Source organism: Oncorhynchus clarkii, chromosome 2, assembly GCF_045791955.1.
Source record: "Oncorhynchus clarkii lewisi isolate Uvic-CL-2024 chromosome 2, UVic_Ocla_1.0, whole genome shotgun sequence".
NCBI classification, from domain to species: domain Eukaryota; kingdom Metazoa; phylum Chordata; class Actinopteri; order Salmoniformes; family Salmonidae; genus Oncorhynchus; species Oncorhynchus clarkii.
In genome coordinates this window covers 52142532-52156251 of record NC_092148.1, presented here as the reverse complement: position 1 = coordinate 52156251, position 13720 = coordinate 52142532, and the positions used below count along the sequence as shown (strand labels likewise).

At 39.6% G+C, this 13720-nt stretch overlaps 1 protein-coding gene across 1 annotated transcript in view; it reads right to left on the bottom strand.

Annotated features, from left to right (window-relative positions):
* Positions 1–7398: 7398 nt before the first annotated feature.
* LOC139377505 (chemokine-like protein TAFA-5) overlaps positions 7399–13720 on the bottom strand; it is a 171853-nt gene continuing 165531 nt past the window's right edge. The window contains exon 3 of the mRNA XM_071120534.1: positions 7399–7553. Coding sequence (XP_070976635.1) covers positions 7399–7553 — 155 coding nt within the window. The remainder of the gene's footprint in view (positions 7554–13720) is intronic.

Here is a 13720-nt window from a genome sequence, read left to right as displayed (position 1 = left end):
CCATAGGAAAACAATCATTTGTGTAAAAGTGGCTAGCTAGCATAGCATTTAGCGTTAGCATTAGCGTTAGCATCCAGCACGCAAGATTTCAACAAAAACATAAAAGCCTTCAAATAAAATAATTTACCTTTGAAGAACTTCGGATGTTTTCAATGAGGAGACTCTCAGTTAGATAGCAGATGCTCAGTTTTTCCAAAAAAGATTCTTTGTGAATTCGAAATAGCTCCGTTTTCTACATCACATTTGGCTACCAAAAAAAAAACGAAAATTCAGTCCTCAAAACGCGAACTTTTTTCCAAATGAACTCCATAATATCGACTGAAAACATGGCAAACGTTGTTTAGAATCAATCCTCAAGGTGTTTTTCACATATCTCTTCAATGATATATCGTTCGTGGAAGCATGGTTTCTCCCCTCAATCAAATGGAAAAGTACAAGCAGCTGGCATTTGCGCACCGAATTCCACGCAGGACACCAGGCGGACACTTGGAAAATGTAGTCTCTTATGGTCAATCTTCCAATGATATGCCTACAAATACGTCACAATGCTGCTAACACCTTGGGGAAACGAGAGAAAGTGTAGGCTCATTCCTTGCGCAATCACAGCCATATAAGGAGACAATGGAAAACAGAGCTTCAGAGATTCTGCTCATTTCCTGCTTGACGCATCATCTTGGTTTCGCCTGTAGAATGAGTTCTGGGGCACTTACAGACAATATCTTTGCAGATTCTGAAACTTCAGAGTGTTTTCTTTCAAAAACTGTCAAGAATATGCATAGTCGAGCATCTTTTCGTGACAAAATATCGCGCTTAAAACGGGAACGTTTTTTATCCAAAAATGAAATAGCGCCCCTAGAGATCCAACAGGTTAACAACCAGTGTATCTTTAATTATATGTAAAACATGTATCTTTCGTCAAAGTTTATGATGAGTAATTCTGTTATATAAAGTGGCTCTCAGTAATTACTCCGGATATTTTGGAGGCATTTCTGAACATGGCGCCAATGTAAACCGAGATTTGTGGATATAAATATGCATATTATCGAACAAAACATGAATTTATTGTGTAACATGATGTCATATGAGTGTCATCTGATGGAGATTATCAAAGGTTAGTGATTAATTTTATCTCCAATTCTGCTTTTGTGACTATCGTTGGCTGGGAAAAATGGCTGTGTTTTTTTGGATTTGGTGCTGATCTAACACAAATATATGTTGTGTTTTCGCTGTAAAACAATTTTTAAATCGGACACGATGGGTAGATTAACAACATGTTTGTTTATCTGTCATTTGCTGTATTGGACTTGTTAATGTGTGAAAGTTAAATATTTCAAAAAAATATATAATAATTTCCTGCGCTGCCTTTTCAGCGGAATGTTGGGGGGGGTTCAGCAAAGAAGACACTTCTCTCCAGGAAAAACATCAGGGACAGACTGATATTCTGCAAAAGGTACAGGGATTGGACTGCTGAGGACTGGGGTAAAGTCATTTTCTCTGATGAATCCCCTTCCGATTGTTTGGGGCATCCGGAAAAAAGCTTGTCTGGAGAAAACAAGGTGAGCGCTACCATCAGTCCTGTGTCATGCCAACAGTAAAGCATCCTGAGACCATTCATGTGTGGGGTTGCTTCTCGGCCATGATAGTGGGCTCACTCACAATTTTGCCTAAGGACACAGCCATGAATAAGGAATGGTGAGCTGCAGTGAGCTGCAGTAAAAATAGTATAACAAGAGACAAAGAATAGCTCTTCACTATATACTTTAACATTCAAAGACGATATTCTCAAAAGTGAGCTTACAAGTCGATCATCTTTCAAGACAGAATACCATTTTGTAGCTCTGAGTCTCTACTTTTATCCACTGTAAAAAACACAATTTCACATTTTGCTACATAAGACCGAATCTAGGTGGTTTGTATATACAGGGAGTACCATTAACAGATCAATGTGCAGGGGTATGAAGTAATTGACATAGATATGTACATGTATGCAGGTTAAAGTGATTAAAGTGATAATAATAGTAGTAAAATAAAGAACATTGTTGTTTTTGGCAATTTCAGACCTTCCTCTGACACCTTCCTCTGACACCGCCTGATATAGACATCCTGGATGGCAAGGAGCTCAGCCCCAGTGCAGTACTGGGCTGTCCGCACCACCCTCTGTAGCACTATGCCATTCGAGGGAGGTGCATTTGCCATACCATGTGGTGATGCAGCCAGTCAAAATGCTCTCGATGGTGCAGCTCCATAACCTTTTGAGGATCCGAGGGCCAAATATTTTCAGTTTCCTGAGGGGGAAGAGGTTCTGTCGTGCCTATGGCTGTTGCGGTGACCGTATTACTGCCACACCTGCAGTCATGACCACAATAAACTTTCACGTGACCATTTAGTCATGGTAATCTCCTCTTATGCACTCTGGACACGCTTTGGTGGTGCCCAACTTGCTTACGACCATAAGGTCCTAATAGCCTGGTACTCAGGGCTCTACTGTCCCTCTAACCACTCTGACGTAAAAGTAAATGCAAATTAAAATCATATCAAACACATCATCAAAACAGTATCCTGCTTTTAAAAATCACCTCACTGTGATGATCAATTTGAAGAAAGTTTCAACCTGCTGTTGAACTTCTAAGTGTAAAACACAGTCATTGAGGATGTTGTTTCAAAGCCTAACGCAATAAAATGGACAGCATTTTCTAAGATAATGATGAATTCAAAACACCCATACACATATTACAGCTTATGCATACGCATAGTCCTGTGAGCCCAAGCCCGGGGGAAAAAAATGAAATCATGATTGTGCCTTATACAATGCATAGCCTATCGCATATTACACAGTGCAGAAAAGCATAGAACTGAGTTAAGATGTTAATTGGTCAAGCCTATACTCCAAAATTAAACAAATTCAAGTAATCGCCTTTGAGTGTGGACTATATTATTATGCATACTTGATGGAGTATGCTATGTCCCAAAATGTCTACTCATTAGTTTGGGAGATATTGTAAAGACCTAGGCGATGCAGTTGGTTAATTGATTGTGCTGGGCGGCTTACAGATAGCTTACAATTATAGTGAATTTGTATTTGATTTTGAATAACCTAGTAATAGGAGATGTATTATATTTGTATAATTAACTGGGTGGTACAGAATATCTCACCACCATGCTTTTCCATCTCCTCCTCTCTCTTCTTTATTAATTTCTCGAGCGTGCAGAGGGGCTGTCAGTTTAATGAAATATGTTTGGTTACGAAAACATGTTACTATCGATGTTCCTGAACAGATTTCACTTGGTTTCCCAAATTAAGCACTGGGTATACTGAGTTTGGGCTGAATATCACCTGTCGCGCAGCGAAAGCATGCTCCTCAAACAGTGGTTGATGAGTGGAGTGAAATAAGTGTTATATTTATTTCTCAGCTGCTCATATTAGGCACAGCTCCGCTATAAAACCGAAGTAGATGAAAGATATATTCATAGAGGCACACTGCTCCCCCTTTGGACTTGTCTGAGGTTGCCTTCATCCAATCGAGCTGCTGCATCGAGAAACCACAGAGTTCTACGTACATAGAGCCATCCAGCTACGTCTCTGCAAGACATAGAATATTGTAGCTTTTCAAGTCTCTGATAGGAGACTCTCGAACAAAGATCATCCAGTTACTGGACATTTGCCAATAGGACTGAGGGGGGTGCCGGATGGCTTTCTCTTTGTCTCAACCTCACCAGGATGCCGGCACATCTACCGCGTCTACGCCTGCGGCGCTTTGGTAGCCCATGAAACAAAGAAATGGGGTCCGGTATGAACAAGGGAACAGCTGATCAAAGTTGAATTTGGATTTGAAGTCAAATTGAGGTTAGTAACTGTCGACAGTCAATTTGATAATAGTATGAACTTGCTGTACAAAAAAGTAAATATAAACACCAAAAAAGTAACTAAATAGCAGTTAGGTTGGAACTCATAAGATGTTGCCCGTCTGTGCCATTTTTTATGGTCTTTAATGACCTCAAGGTCCTGTAAATGCATTTTTGGTTTTTGCTCTAGCACTACACAGCTGATTCAAATCATCAAAGCTTGATGATGAGTTGGTTATTTGAATCAGCTATGTAGTGCTAGGGCAAACAACAAAACGTGCACCCAGAGAGGGCCCCAAGACAGAGTTTGGGAAACCCTACTGCTAAGCTACTATACCCTCCTGGAGGCTTTCATTCCAACCTGGACACTTTCATTCCAACCTAGCATACCAGATTCTACTAATTAGCTGCTCACCAGCACCTTGATTAGCTATAGTAGGTGTGTTACCATGGGGTTGGCTCAGAAGCTTGCTCACCTAGACCAATTAGTGGAAGAAATATCAGAATTGGGCTGCCTGTTTAATTAATTATGCACAGCCCTTGTGGAGCTCCATGACTCAGACATGTTTTAAGTATGTAAGGGCGGTTTGACATAACCACTCCTGATTGTTCTGGGTCCAAGAATCATTGTGTGCTACTTAGTACTGTATAATCAAATAAATGTGTATGTCACATGTGCTCCCTCTCTGGACTCTAGGTCACCAGGCTGTTCGTTATGGCGCACACCTGTCACCATCATTACGCGCACCTGCGCATCATCAGACTCACCTGGACTCACTCCCTTTGGTTCCTTCCCCAGGCGTCATTGTTTCTGTTCCAGTGTTAAGTCTGTGCGTTGTTTGTGTTTCTTGTTTGTTGTTTTGTTGCGTTTATTTATTAAAACCCTCACTCACTGAACTTGCTTCCCGACTCTCAGCGCACATCGTTACAGTGTAGTAACACATGGAAAATGCATAAACATTTTGGTAACCTGATTGTAATGTGTTAATGTCCTGTATGTGTTTATAAGATAAATTGCATGCAGTCAAGACAAATCCATAGTTTTGAGACAATCTGTTGAAAATGTCGCTGGTTACATTACCGTGACTTGCACAATCCTTTGGCAAAGGGGTTCAATGCAATTGAGTCAAATTTATTCTATAACAACATCCAAGGCAGGGCTTAACTTGGAGGTCTGTTCGTAGTCAAGTTAGAAAAATGGGCTTGTTTGTTTGTCCCTGTTAAAGCCTTGTGGTTAAATAGCTGAATCCCTTAGCATCGTCCACAATTGGCAGAGAATGGAGTCTGCTGCCGCCATACAGGAGATGGCTCTAATTGTCCACCAAGACACAACTGTGAGTTATTTGAAACAGAATTTACAGGGTTAGCAGCTCCCTTGCCCCCCCCTGTCCATCTTTAAAAGAAGACTCATTAAAAGCAATGGTACCTGAACAGTGGATTTCTGCACATAAAATGCTTGACTTTGAAAGCGATCCTCGGGTTGACAGGTTTCATTATTCAGTGACTAGACTGACAGCCCACCAGCCTCCTGTCTCAGCCTGCGAACCATGGCACTGAAGACCTGAGCATGCATGACTACCCTTCAGCCTTCAAGACACTTCTGGATGGAAATTCAGCTAATTCTGCCTGATTCTTTACAATGCAGAAGAATATCACAGATTTTTACAATAGTCGGCAGACCCTAAAACATGCATGTTAGGAGGATGTTTATGTTAGATGCCATAACACATTTGTAAATTATTCAGATTCAGGTAATGCCTTCTTTAAGCATGTACAAATGCTCTAAAAAATATATACACTATCGTTCAAAAGTTTGGGGTCACTTAAAAATGTTATTGTTTTTGAAAGAAAAGCAATTTTTTTTGTCCATTAAAAGAACTTCAAAATTTATCAGAAATACAGTGTAGACATTGTTAATGTTGTAAATGACTGTTGTAGCTGGAAACGGCAGATTTTTTTATGGAATATCTATATAGACGTACAGTGGCCCATTATCAGCAAACATCACTCCTGTGTTCCAATGGCACGTTGTGTTAGCTAATCCAAGATGATAATTTTAAAAGGCTAATTGATCATTAGAAAACCCTTTTACAATTATGTTAGCACAGCTGAAAACGGTTGTGCTGAGTAAAGAAGCAATAAAACTGGCCTTCTTTAGACTTGGCAGAGTTGCAAAGAAAAAGCCATATTTCAGACTGGCCAATAAAAAGAAAAGGTTAAGATGGGCAAAAGAACACAGACACTGGACTGAGGAACTTTGCCTAGAAGGCCAGCATCCCAGAGTCGCCTCTTCACAGTTGACGTTGAGACCGGTGTTTTGCGGGTACTATTTAATGAAGCTACCAGTTGAGGACTTGTGAGGCGTCTGTTTAATCAAACTAGACACTCTAATGTACTTGGCCTCTTGCTCAGTTGTGCACCGGGGCCTCCCACTCCCATTTCTATTCTGGTTAGATCTAGTTTGTGCTGTTCTGTGAAGGGAGCAGCACACAGCGTTGTACGAGATCTTCGGTTTCTTATCAATTTCTCACATGGAATAGCCTTCATTTCTCAGAATTTTAATAGACTGACGAGTTTCAGAAGAAAGTTATTTGTTTCTGGCCATTTTGAACCTGTAATCGAACACATAAATGCTGATGTTCCAGATACTCAACTAGTCTAAAGAAGGCCAGTTTTATTGCTTCTTTAATCAGGACAATAGGATTCAGCTGTGCTAACATAATTTCAAAAGGGTTTTCTAACGATCAATTAGCTTTTTAAAATGATAACTTGGATTAGCTAACACAACGTGCCATTGGAACACAGGAGTGATGGTTGCTGATAATGGGCTTCTGTATGCCTGTGTAGATATTCCATAAAAAATCAGCCGTTTCCAGTTTCAAGTCATTTACAACATTAGCAATGTCTACACTGTATTTATGATCCATTTGTGTTATTTTAACGGACATAAAATGTGCTTTTCTTTCAAAAACAAGGACATTTCTAAGTGACCCCAAACTTTTGAACGGTAGTGTATATTAGGTTGATTAGCTGCAATGCATGTGCCGTAGATTTAAATGCACAACCTTCTGCTACATTTATGAACATCAGACAACATGCTAATGATGAGGATGCAAATTAATGCTGCATAATGAAGCTATTGAAATGGAGCTCTTTAATCAGCGGTGAAACTGATGCCCTGCCAAGATAGCGACGGAAGCACCATTCAGTGAGTGACGTTAAGTGTGCATGAGTGAGAATTATTTCAACAACAAACTTAAGCTTTGGTTTTCTTTATGTTACCACATATAGACAAAAATAACACATACTGTAACACATACAAATAGCTAAGTGATGCAGTCATACAAACAACTGATTATATCAGGAAATGACCACATAGACATAGGTGGCAAAGGCTCACATTAAATTACGTTCTCCAGCAAATGAATGGTATTGTAGCTCTGAATGTTTCTACAGGGGCCTCTACGCCATTCCCAGAAACACATCAAGGCCAAACAATGGTCCCTGGACAGGTCTTATGGCCTCTGGTCACTCTAACTGTGACAGATTGTGTGGTTACGAGGCTTGGCAGTCTTGTCTTACCGTGGTGGTCTTCACCCGGCCCCCAGGCTGTGTGCAGGTCCAGCCCGACTGGTTTACTAAGAGGTCACAGCCCTCGTCTTCCAAGCAAGGCATCATATCACACCACTGCCGGCTCCTCACAATGCGAGCTGTGGGGAGAGGACAGGAGAGGAAGAGGGACGGTTTACTCTCGTTATGGCCGTGGCTCTTTGGCGGATGTACCATTAGCTCATCTATCTATCTATCTATTACAAGTCAATGGTTAATATATTAAATCAAATATTTTTTACTACTGTGACAAAATCACAAAATGGTATCAATTCACAAAATCCAAATACATCCAGTCAGATGCAGAATGTTTTGCACAACATATGTGAGAGAAATTCTTTCAAAATGTATGGCAGTCTGGAAGTTTGCAGGCTTCTTTTGCAAACTGCCCAGCTATCATTTGGGTCCTTGGAAGTTGTGGGAACGTATGTTTTTGGTTTCCCATTGGTTCTCGGAAAACAAAGCCATACATTTTTCTGACCAGTAAAACTGAACATTTTTTTAAACGTTCTGACAATGGAAGTCAACATTTTGCCTGCTCTGGGAATGTATATTTTTAGGTTGCAGGGAGGTTCTGACAATGTTTCACAATGGTTCCCGGAATTTTTTTCGTGGGAGGTTTTATTAACGTTTTGAGAACAAAAATTAAGGGTTATTTTAAGGTAATGAAATAAAGTTTTAAGAACATTCTCTAAATGTTTTGAATGTTTTATTTGTTTTGTTATATAGTGCATTTTTTGAATTACTTTTCGGGTTATTTTGAGGGTTTTGATTAACCTACTTAACTTGAACTGAATGTTTCAATAAGACTTTTAATAACACTGCTAGCTTATTTTGTGTTTTGAACTCAAAGCACAGGTAGGACACCCTGGAAATGTATTTACTTAGGCATTAATCATGCAAACACATGTATTTTTTATTGTGGCATGGCGTGAGTGAGATTCAAACTATGATCTTTTATTCTCTATCCATGGAATTACTCCACTGCACCACCAAGACGGAGCTAGCATGTTTTTTCACTCATACAAAGCTGTTCATTTTATTTTCAAACAGACCCCATTTCAAAGGAAACAGGCACTGATTAAGATGTGCCCAATTAGTGGCTGTGGCCAACACACTTAACACGATAGGAGGATAGATAGAGTTTTGTTGATGCTGGGAACGGAATGTATACACTGAGTATACAAAACATGAACAACACCTGCTCTTTCCATTACATAGACTGACCAGGTGAATCCAGGTGAAAGCTATGATCCCTTATTGACCGCGTTTACATGTATACCAATATCCAATTGTTATTCAAGTTGACGCATATAAACACCTTATCTGGGTTTACTGTTGTTTTTGTGGTCTGCGCAGGCTCAGTTTCGCATATCATGGGTGTTGTGGGATGATGTTTTCATCTGATTGTCAAACAAATCACTTCAAAAAGTGCAGTTTGATCCACCATAATAATTCAGCCTACTATAATACATTTACTATCATTTAAATTAAGTTTCTACTTGTAATTTCCGCTATTTGGTAGGCCACATTATAATGACAACTTTTGGTAGGCCATTTGTTTGTCAACTATGGTTTGATACATGCAGTTACTCTTCTGTCAACTTTAGCCCCAGAAGACTAAATAAAGCATGTGTATGTGTGCCATACAGAGGGTGAATGGGCAAGACAAAATATTGAAGTGCCTTTGAAATGAGTATGGTGGTAGGTGCCAGGTGCACAGGTTTGTGTCAAAAGCTGCAACACTGCTTGGCTTTTCATGCTCAACAGTTTCCCTGCGTATCAAGAATGGTCCACCAGCCAACTTGGCACAATTGTGGGAAGCATTGGAGTCAACATGAGTGCACCTAAATATTATAAAGGTGTTCCTAATGTTTGGTATACTTAGTGTTTGCTTTTAAATAACATTCTTAGATGAAAACATTAGTCATGTTCAAAGAACGTTCCGTTTTTAACTGTAAAGTTTTCTTAATGTTCTAAATACATGACTTTAAATCGAACCATGAGGAAACCTGTAGGAAACGGTATGCTGAAGTACTGAAATAACCACAGAATAACGTTGTTTCTTAATGTTTTCTGTGAACAATTTGAAAACATTACTTTAAATAGAACCATGAGGAAAACCTGTAGGAATAAGTTTTGCTGAAGTACTGAAATAACCACAGAATAACGTTGTTCCTTAATGTTCTCGGAACTATTTGAGAACATTGCCAATGGCAGACCAGTTGGAGAACCAACTTACCAAAAATTCAATTAAATGTGATCATGTTTGAACTTTTAGGAAAAGTTCTGTTAAAGTAATGAAAGGCCAAGAAAATAACATTATTTTGTCAACTTCCTTAAATTTGCTGAGGATGTACCAAAGCCAAGCAAATATTCTGCACCATTCCCAGAATGTTGAGGGACGGTTGTATGCAAAATAACCATAGGACAACCACACTCTCACCAAGCTCTAGGAAAGGTTCTCAGAACGTTATGTGCTAGCTGGGAAACTAGAAAAACACCTGTGTACAGACAAGGAAATAGAGAGAGACAGAGGGGAGAGACGGGGAGCGAGAAAGAGTAAGTGACAAAGAGAGGAGAGAGAAAGAGAATAATCTATTATATACACCGACACAGAGACTTCGGTGTCCTTAATAAAGGATGCAAGATAAAGTGTGTGATAAACATGAGAATGTAGGATTTGCAGCACATGGATGGACAAGGGACATGTTATGCATGAAATACCATGATCATTAAAGTTATGAAACAGGAACACTCTAATGATCAGTACACTGCTGTACACCATCTGAGCTCTGGTTGTAATTATGCACAGCCCACTGGAGCGAACCAACCAATGCATGGGCATAGATCTCACGGTGGTTTGCTGCAAGGCTCCCTCGACCTTATCAAATCCGTCATGGTCAGATTCACGTGTGAACGGCAAGAATCTGTCAATAATCTGTAGAATTATGCGATTACAAGCAGCAGTAGTTCTTCGTTTGGGGTTTTCTTAATTTATTATTTGGTCGAATCAGGATTACGCAAAGGCGGCATTTAAACTGGGGCGGTGATTTCAAGCCCTGTGAGCGGTAGTTATTGTACCCCAACAATCAAATTGTGTTTGAAAGGTGTCAAGATTTTGCTGTGAACCAATGGAGTAAACGAGGTAACCACAGGTTGTTTTCCCGTTCTAATACCGACTGGGACTATGGAATGGACACTGCTAAGATTCAAAATAGCTAGGTTGAAAACATCCTCACTTACTTCTTCCATGTTTACTGCCTCACACGGATCAGAAACACAGGTGAAATTAGCGAAAGGGAGGGATTTGGCCGAGAGTTCCTTTTGCGAGGGAGGAGACTTTGCTTCCTTCCTTCACAAAATGGAAATCACAATTGTTAATGTCATTCAATGGGAATGACAACTTTCGTGAGAATTTAACTTCTGGGTAACCGAGATTAGACATACTCCATATGATATATAATAATGCCGAGATAATCAAAAGACATCAGAGTGCCGAAATAAATTCAACCACATGTTTGTTTCATCACAAAACTGGAGAGCAGTATCTATGTGGTCAAGCATTTTAATGTTTCTGACAGTGTAATGGTATTCTTCCTCCTCTGAGGAGTAGTAGGAAGGATCAGAGGACCAATGCGCAGCGTGGCAAGTGTTCATGATACTTTTAATAGAACACAGAAAAATACAAAATAACAATGAAATAACAAAAACCGAAACAGTTCCGTGTGGAACACCCAGACACATAAAATAATCACCCACAAATCAAGGGTGAAAACAGGCTGCCTAAGTATGGTTCTCATACAGGGACAACGATTGACAGCTGCCTCTGATTGAGAACCATACCAGGCCAAACACAGAAATACCAACTCATAGAAAAACAAACATAGACAACCTACCCAACTCACGCCCTGACCATACTAAAACAAAGACATAACAAAATAACTAAGGTCAGAGCGTGACAGACAGTTTACTAAACAACTACTGATTTAGAACCACAGAGAGTTACAGAAAGTCAGCACAAAGACAAAGGGAGCACTGCCTCCTCTATTCCAGCACCATTTCAACTTAAACATTTAAACATCATCAAATCAACTAGACAACAGTTGAAGTCAGAAGTTTACATACACTTAGGTTGGAGTCATTAAAACTTGTTTTTCAACCACTCCCCAAATGGCTTATTTACAAACTATAGTTTTGCCAAATTGGTTAAGACATCTACTTTGTGCATGACACAAGTAATTTTTCCAAAAATATTTTACAGAGAGATTATATCACCTATAATTCACTGTATCACAATTCCAGTGGGTCAGAAATTTACATACACTAAGTTGACAGCTTGGAAAATTCCAGAAAATTATGTCATGGCTTTAGAAGCTTCTGATAGGCTAATTGACATAATTTGAGTCAATTGGAGGTGTACCTGTGGAAGTATTTCAAGGCCTACTTTCAAACTCAGTGACTTGCTTGACATCATGGGAAAATCAAAAGAAATCAGCCAAGACCTCAGAAAAAAAAACTGGAGACCTCCACAAGTCTGGTTCATCCTTGGGAGCAAATTCCAAATGCCTGAAGCTACCACGTTCACCTGTACAAACAATAGGCAAGTATACCACCATGGGACCACGCAGCCGACACACCGCTCAGGAAGGTGATGCGTTCTGTGTCCTAGAGATGAACGTACTTTGCTGTGAAAAGTGCAAATCAATCTCAGAACAACAGCAAAGGACCTTGTGAAGATGCTGGATGAAACAGGTACAGAAGTATCTATATCCACAGTAAAAACAAGTCCTATATCGACATAACCTGAAAGGCCTCTCCGCAAGGAAGAAGCCAATGCTCCAAAACTGCCATAAAAAAAGCCAGACTACAGTTTGCAACTGCACATGAGGACAAAGGTTGTACTTTTTGGAGAAATGTCTCTGGTCTGATGAAACAAAAATAGAACTGTTTGGCCATAATGACAATCGTAATGTTTGGAGGAAAAAGGGGGAGGGTTGCAAACCAAAGAACACCATCCCAACTGTGAAACACGGGGGTGGCAGCATCATGTTGTGGGGGTGCTTTGCTGCAGGAGGGACTGGTGCACGTCACAAAATAGATGGCATCATGAGGTAGGACAATTATGTGGATATATTGAAGCAACATCTGAAGACATCAGTCAGGAAGTTAAAGCTTGGTTGCAGATGTGTCTTCCAAATGGACAATGACCCCAAGCATACTTACAAAGTTGTGGCAAAATGGCTTAAGGACAACAAAGGCAAGGTATTGGAGTGGCCATCACAAAGCCCTGACCTCAATCCTATAGAAAAGTTGTCGGCAAAACTGAAAAATTGTGTGCGAGCAAGGAGGCCTACAAACCTGACTCAGTTACACCAGCTCTGTCAGAAGGAATATTATTTTGGGAAGCTTGTGGAAGGCTAACCGAAACATTTGACCCAAGTCAATCAATTTAAAGGCAATGCTACCAAATACTAATTGAGTGTATGTAAACTTCTGACCCACTGAGAACGTGATGAAAGAAAGAAAAGCTGAAATAAATAATGATATCTACAATTATTCTGACATTTCACATTCTTAAAATAAAGTGGTGATCCTAACTGACCTAAGACAGATAATTTTTACTTGGATTAAATGTAAAATTGTGAAAAACTATGAAAAACTGTTTAAATGTATTTGTCTAAGGTGTATGTAAACTTCTGACTACAACTGTATATATGATTAGTCTAATAGAGTGGAAACAATCTTAAAGATACCTAAAATAATTAAGTCCAATCAACGTTGCTAAATATCATGTGGCTGTCCATGGTACTGATTTCTACATGTACAGTGGGGCAAAAAAGTATTTTGTCAGCCACCAATTGTGCAAGTTCTCCCACTTAAAAAGATGAGAGAGGCCTGTAATTTTAATCATAGGTACACTTCAACTATGACAGACAAATTGAGAAAAAAAATCCAGAAAAATCACATTGTAGGATTTTTTATGAATTTATTTGCAAATTATGGTGGAAAATAAGTATTTGGTCAATAACAAAAGTATATCTCAATAGTTTGTTATATACCCTTTGTTGGCAATGACAGAGGTCAAACGTTCTCTGTAAGTCTTCACAAGGTTTTCACACACTGTTGCTGGTATTTTGGCCCATTCCTCCATGCAGATCTCCTCTAGAGCAGTGATGTTTTGGGGCTGTTGCTGGACTTTCAACTCCCTCCAAATATTTTCTATGGGGTTGAGATCTGGAGACTGGCTAGGCCACTCCAGGACCTT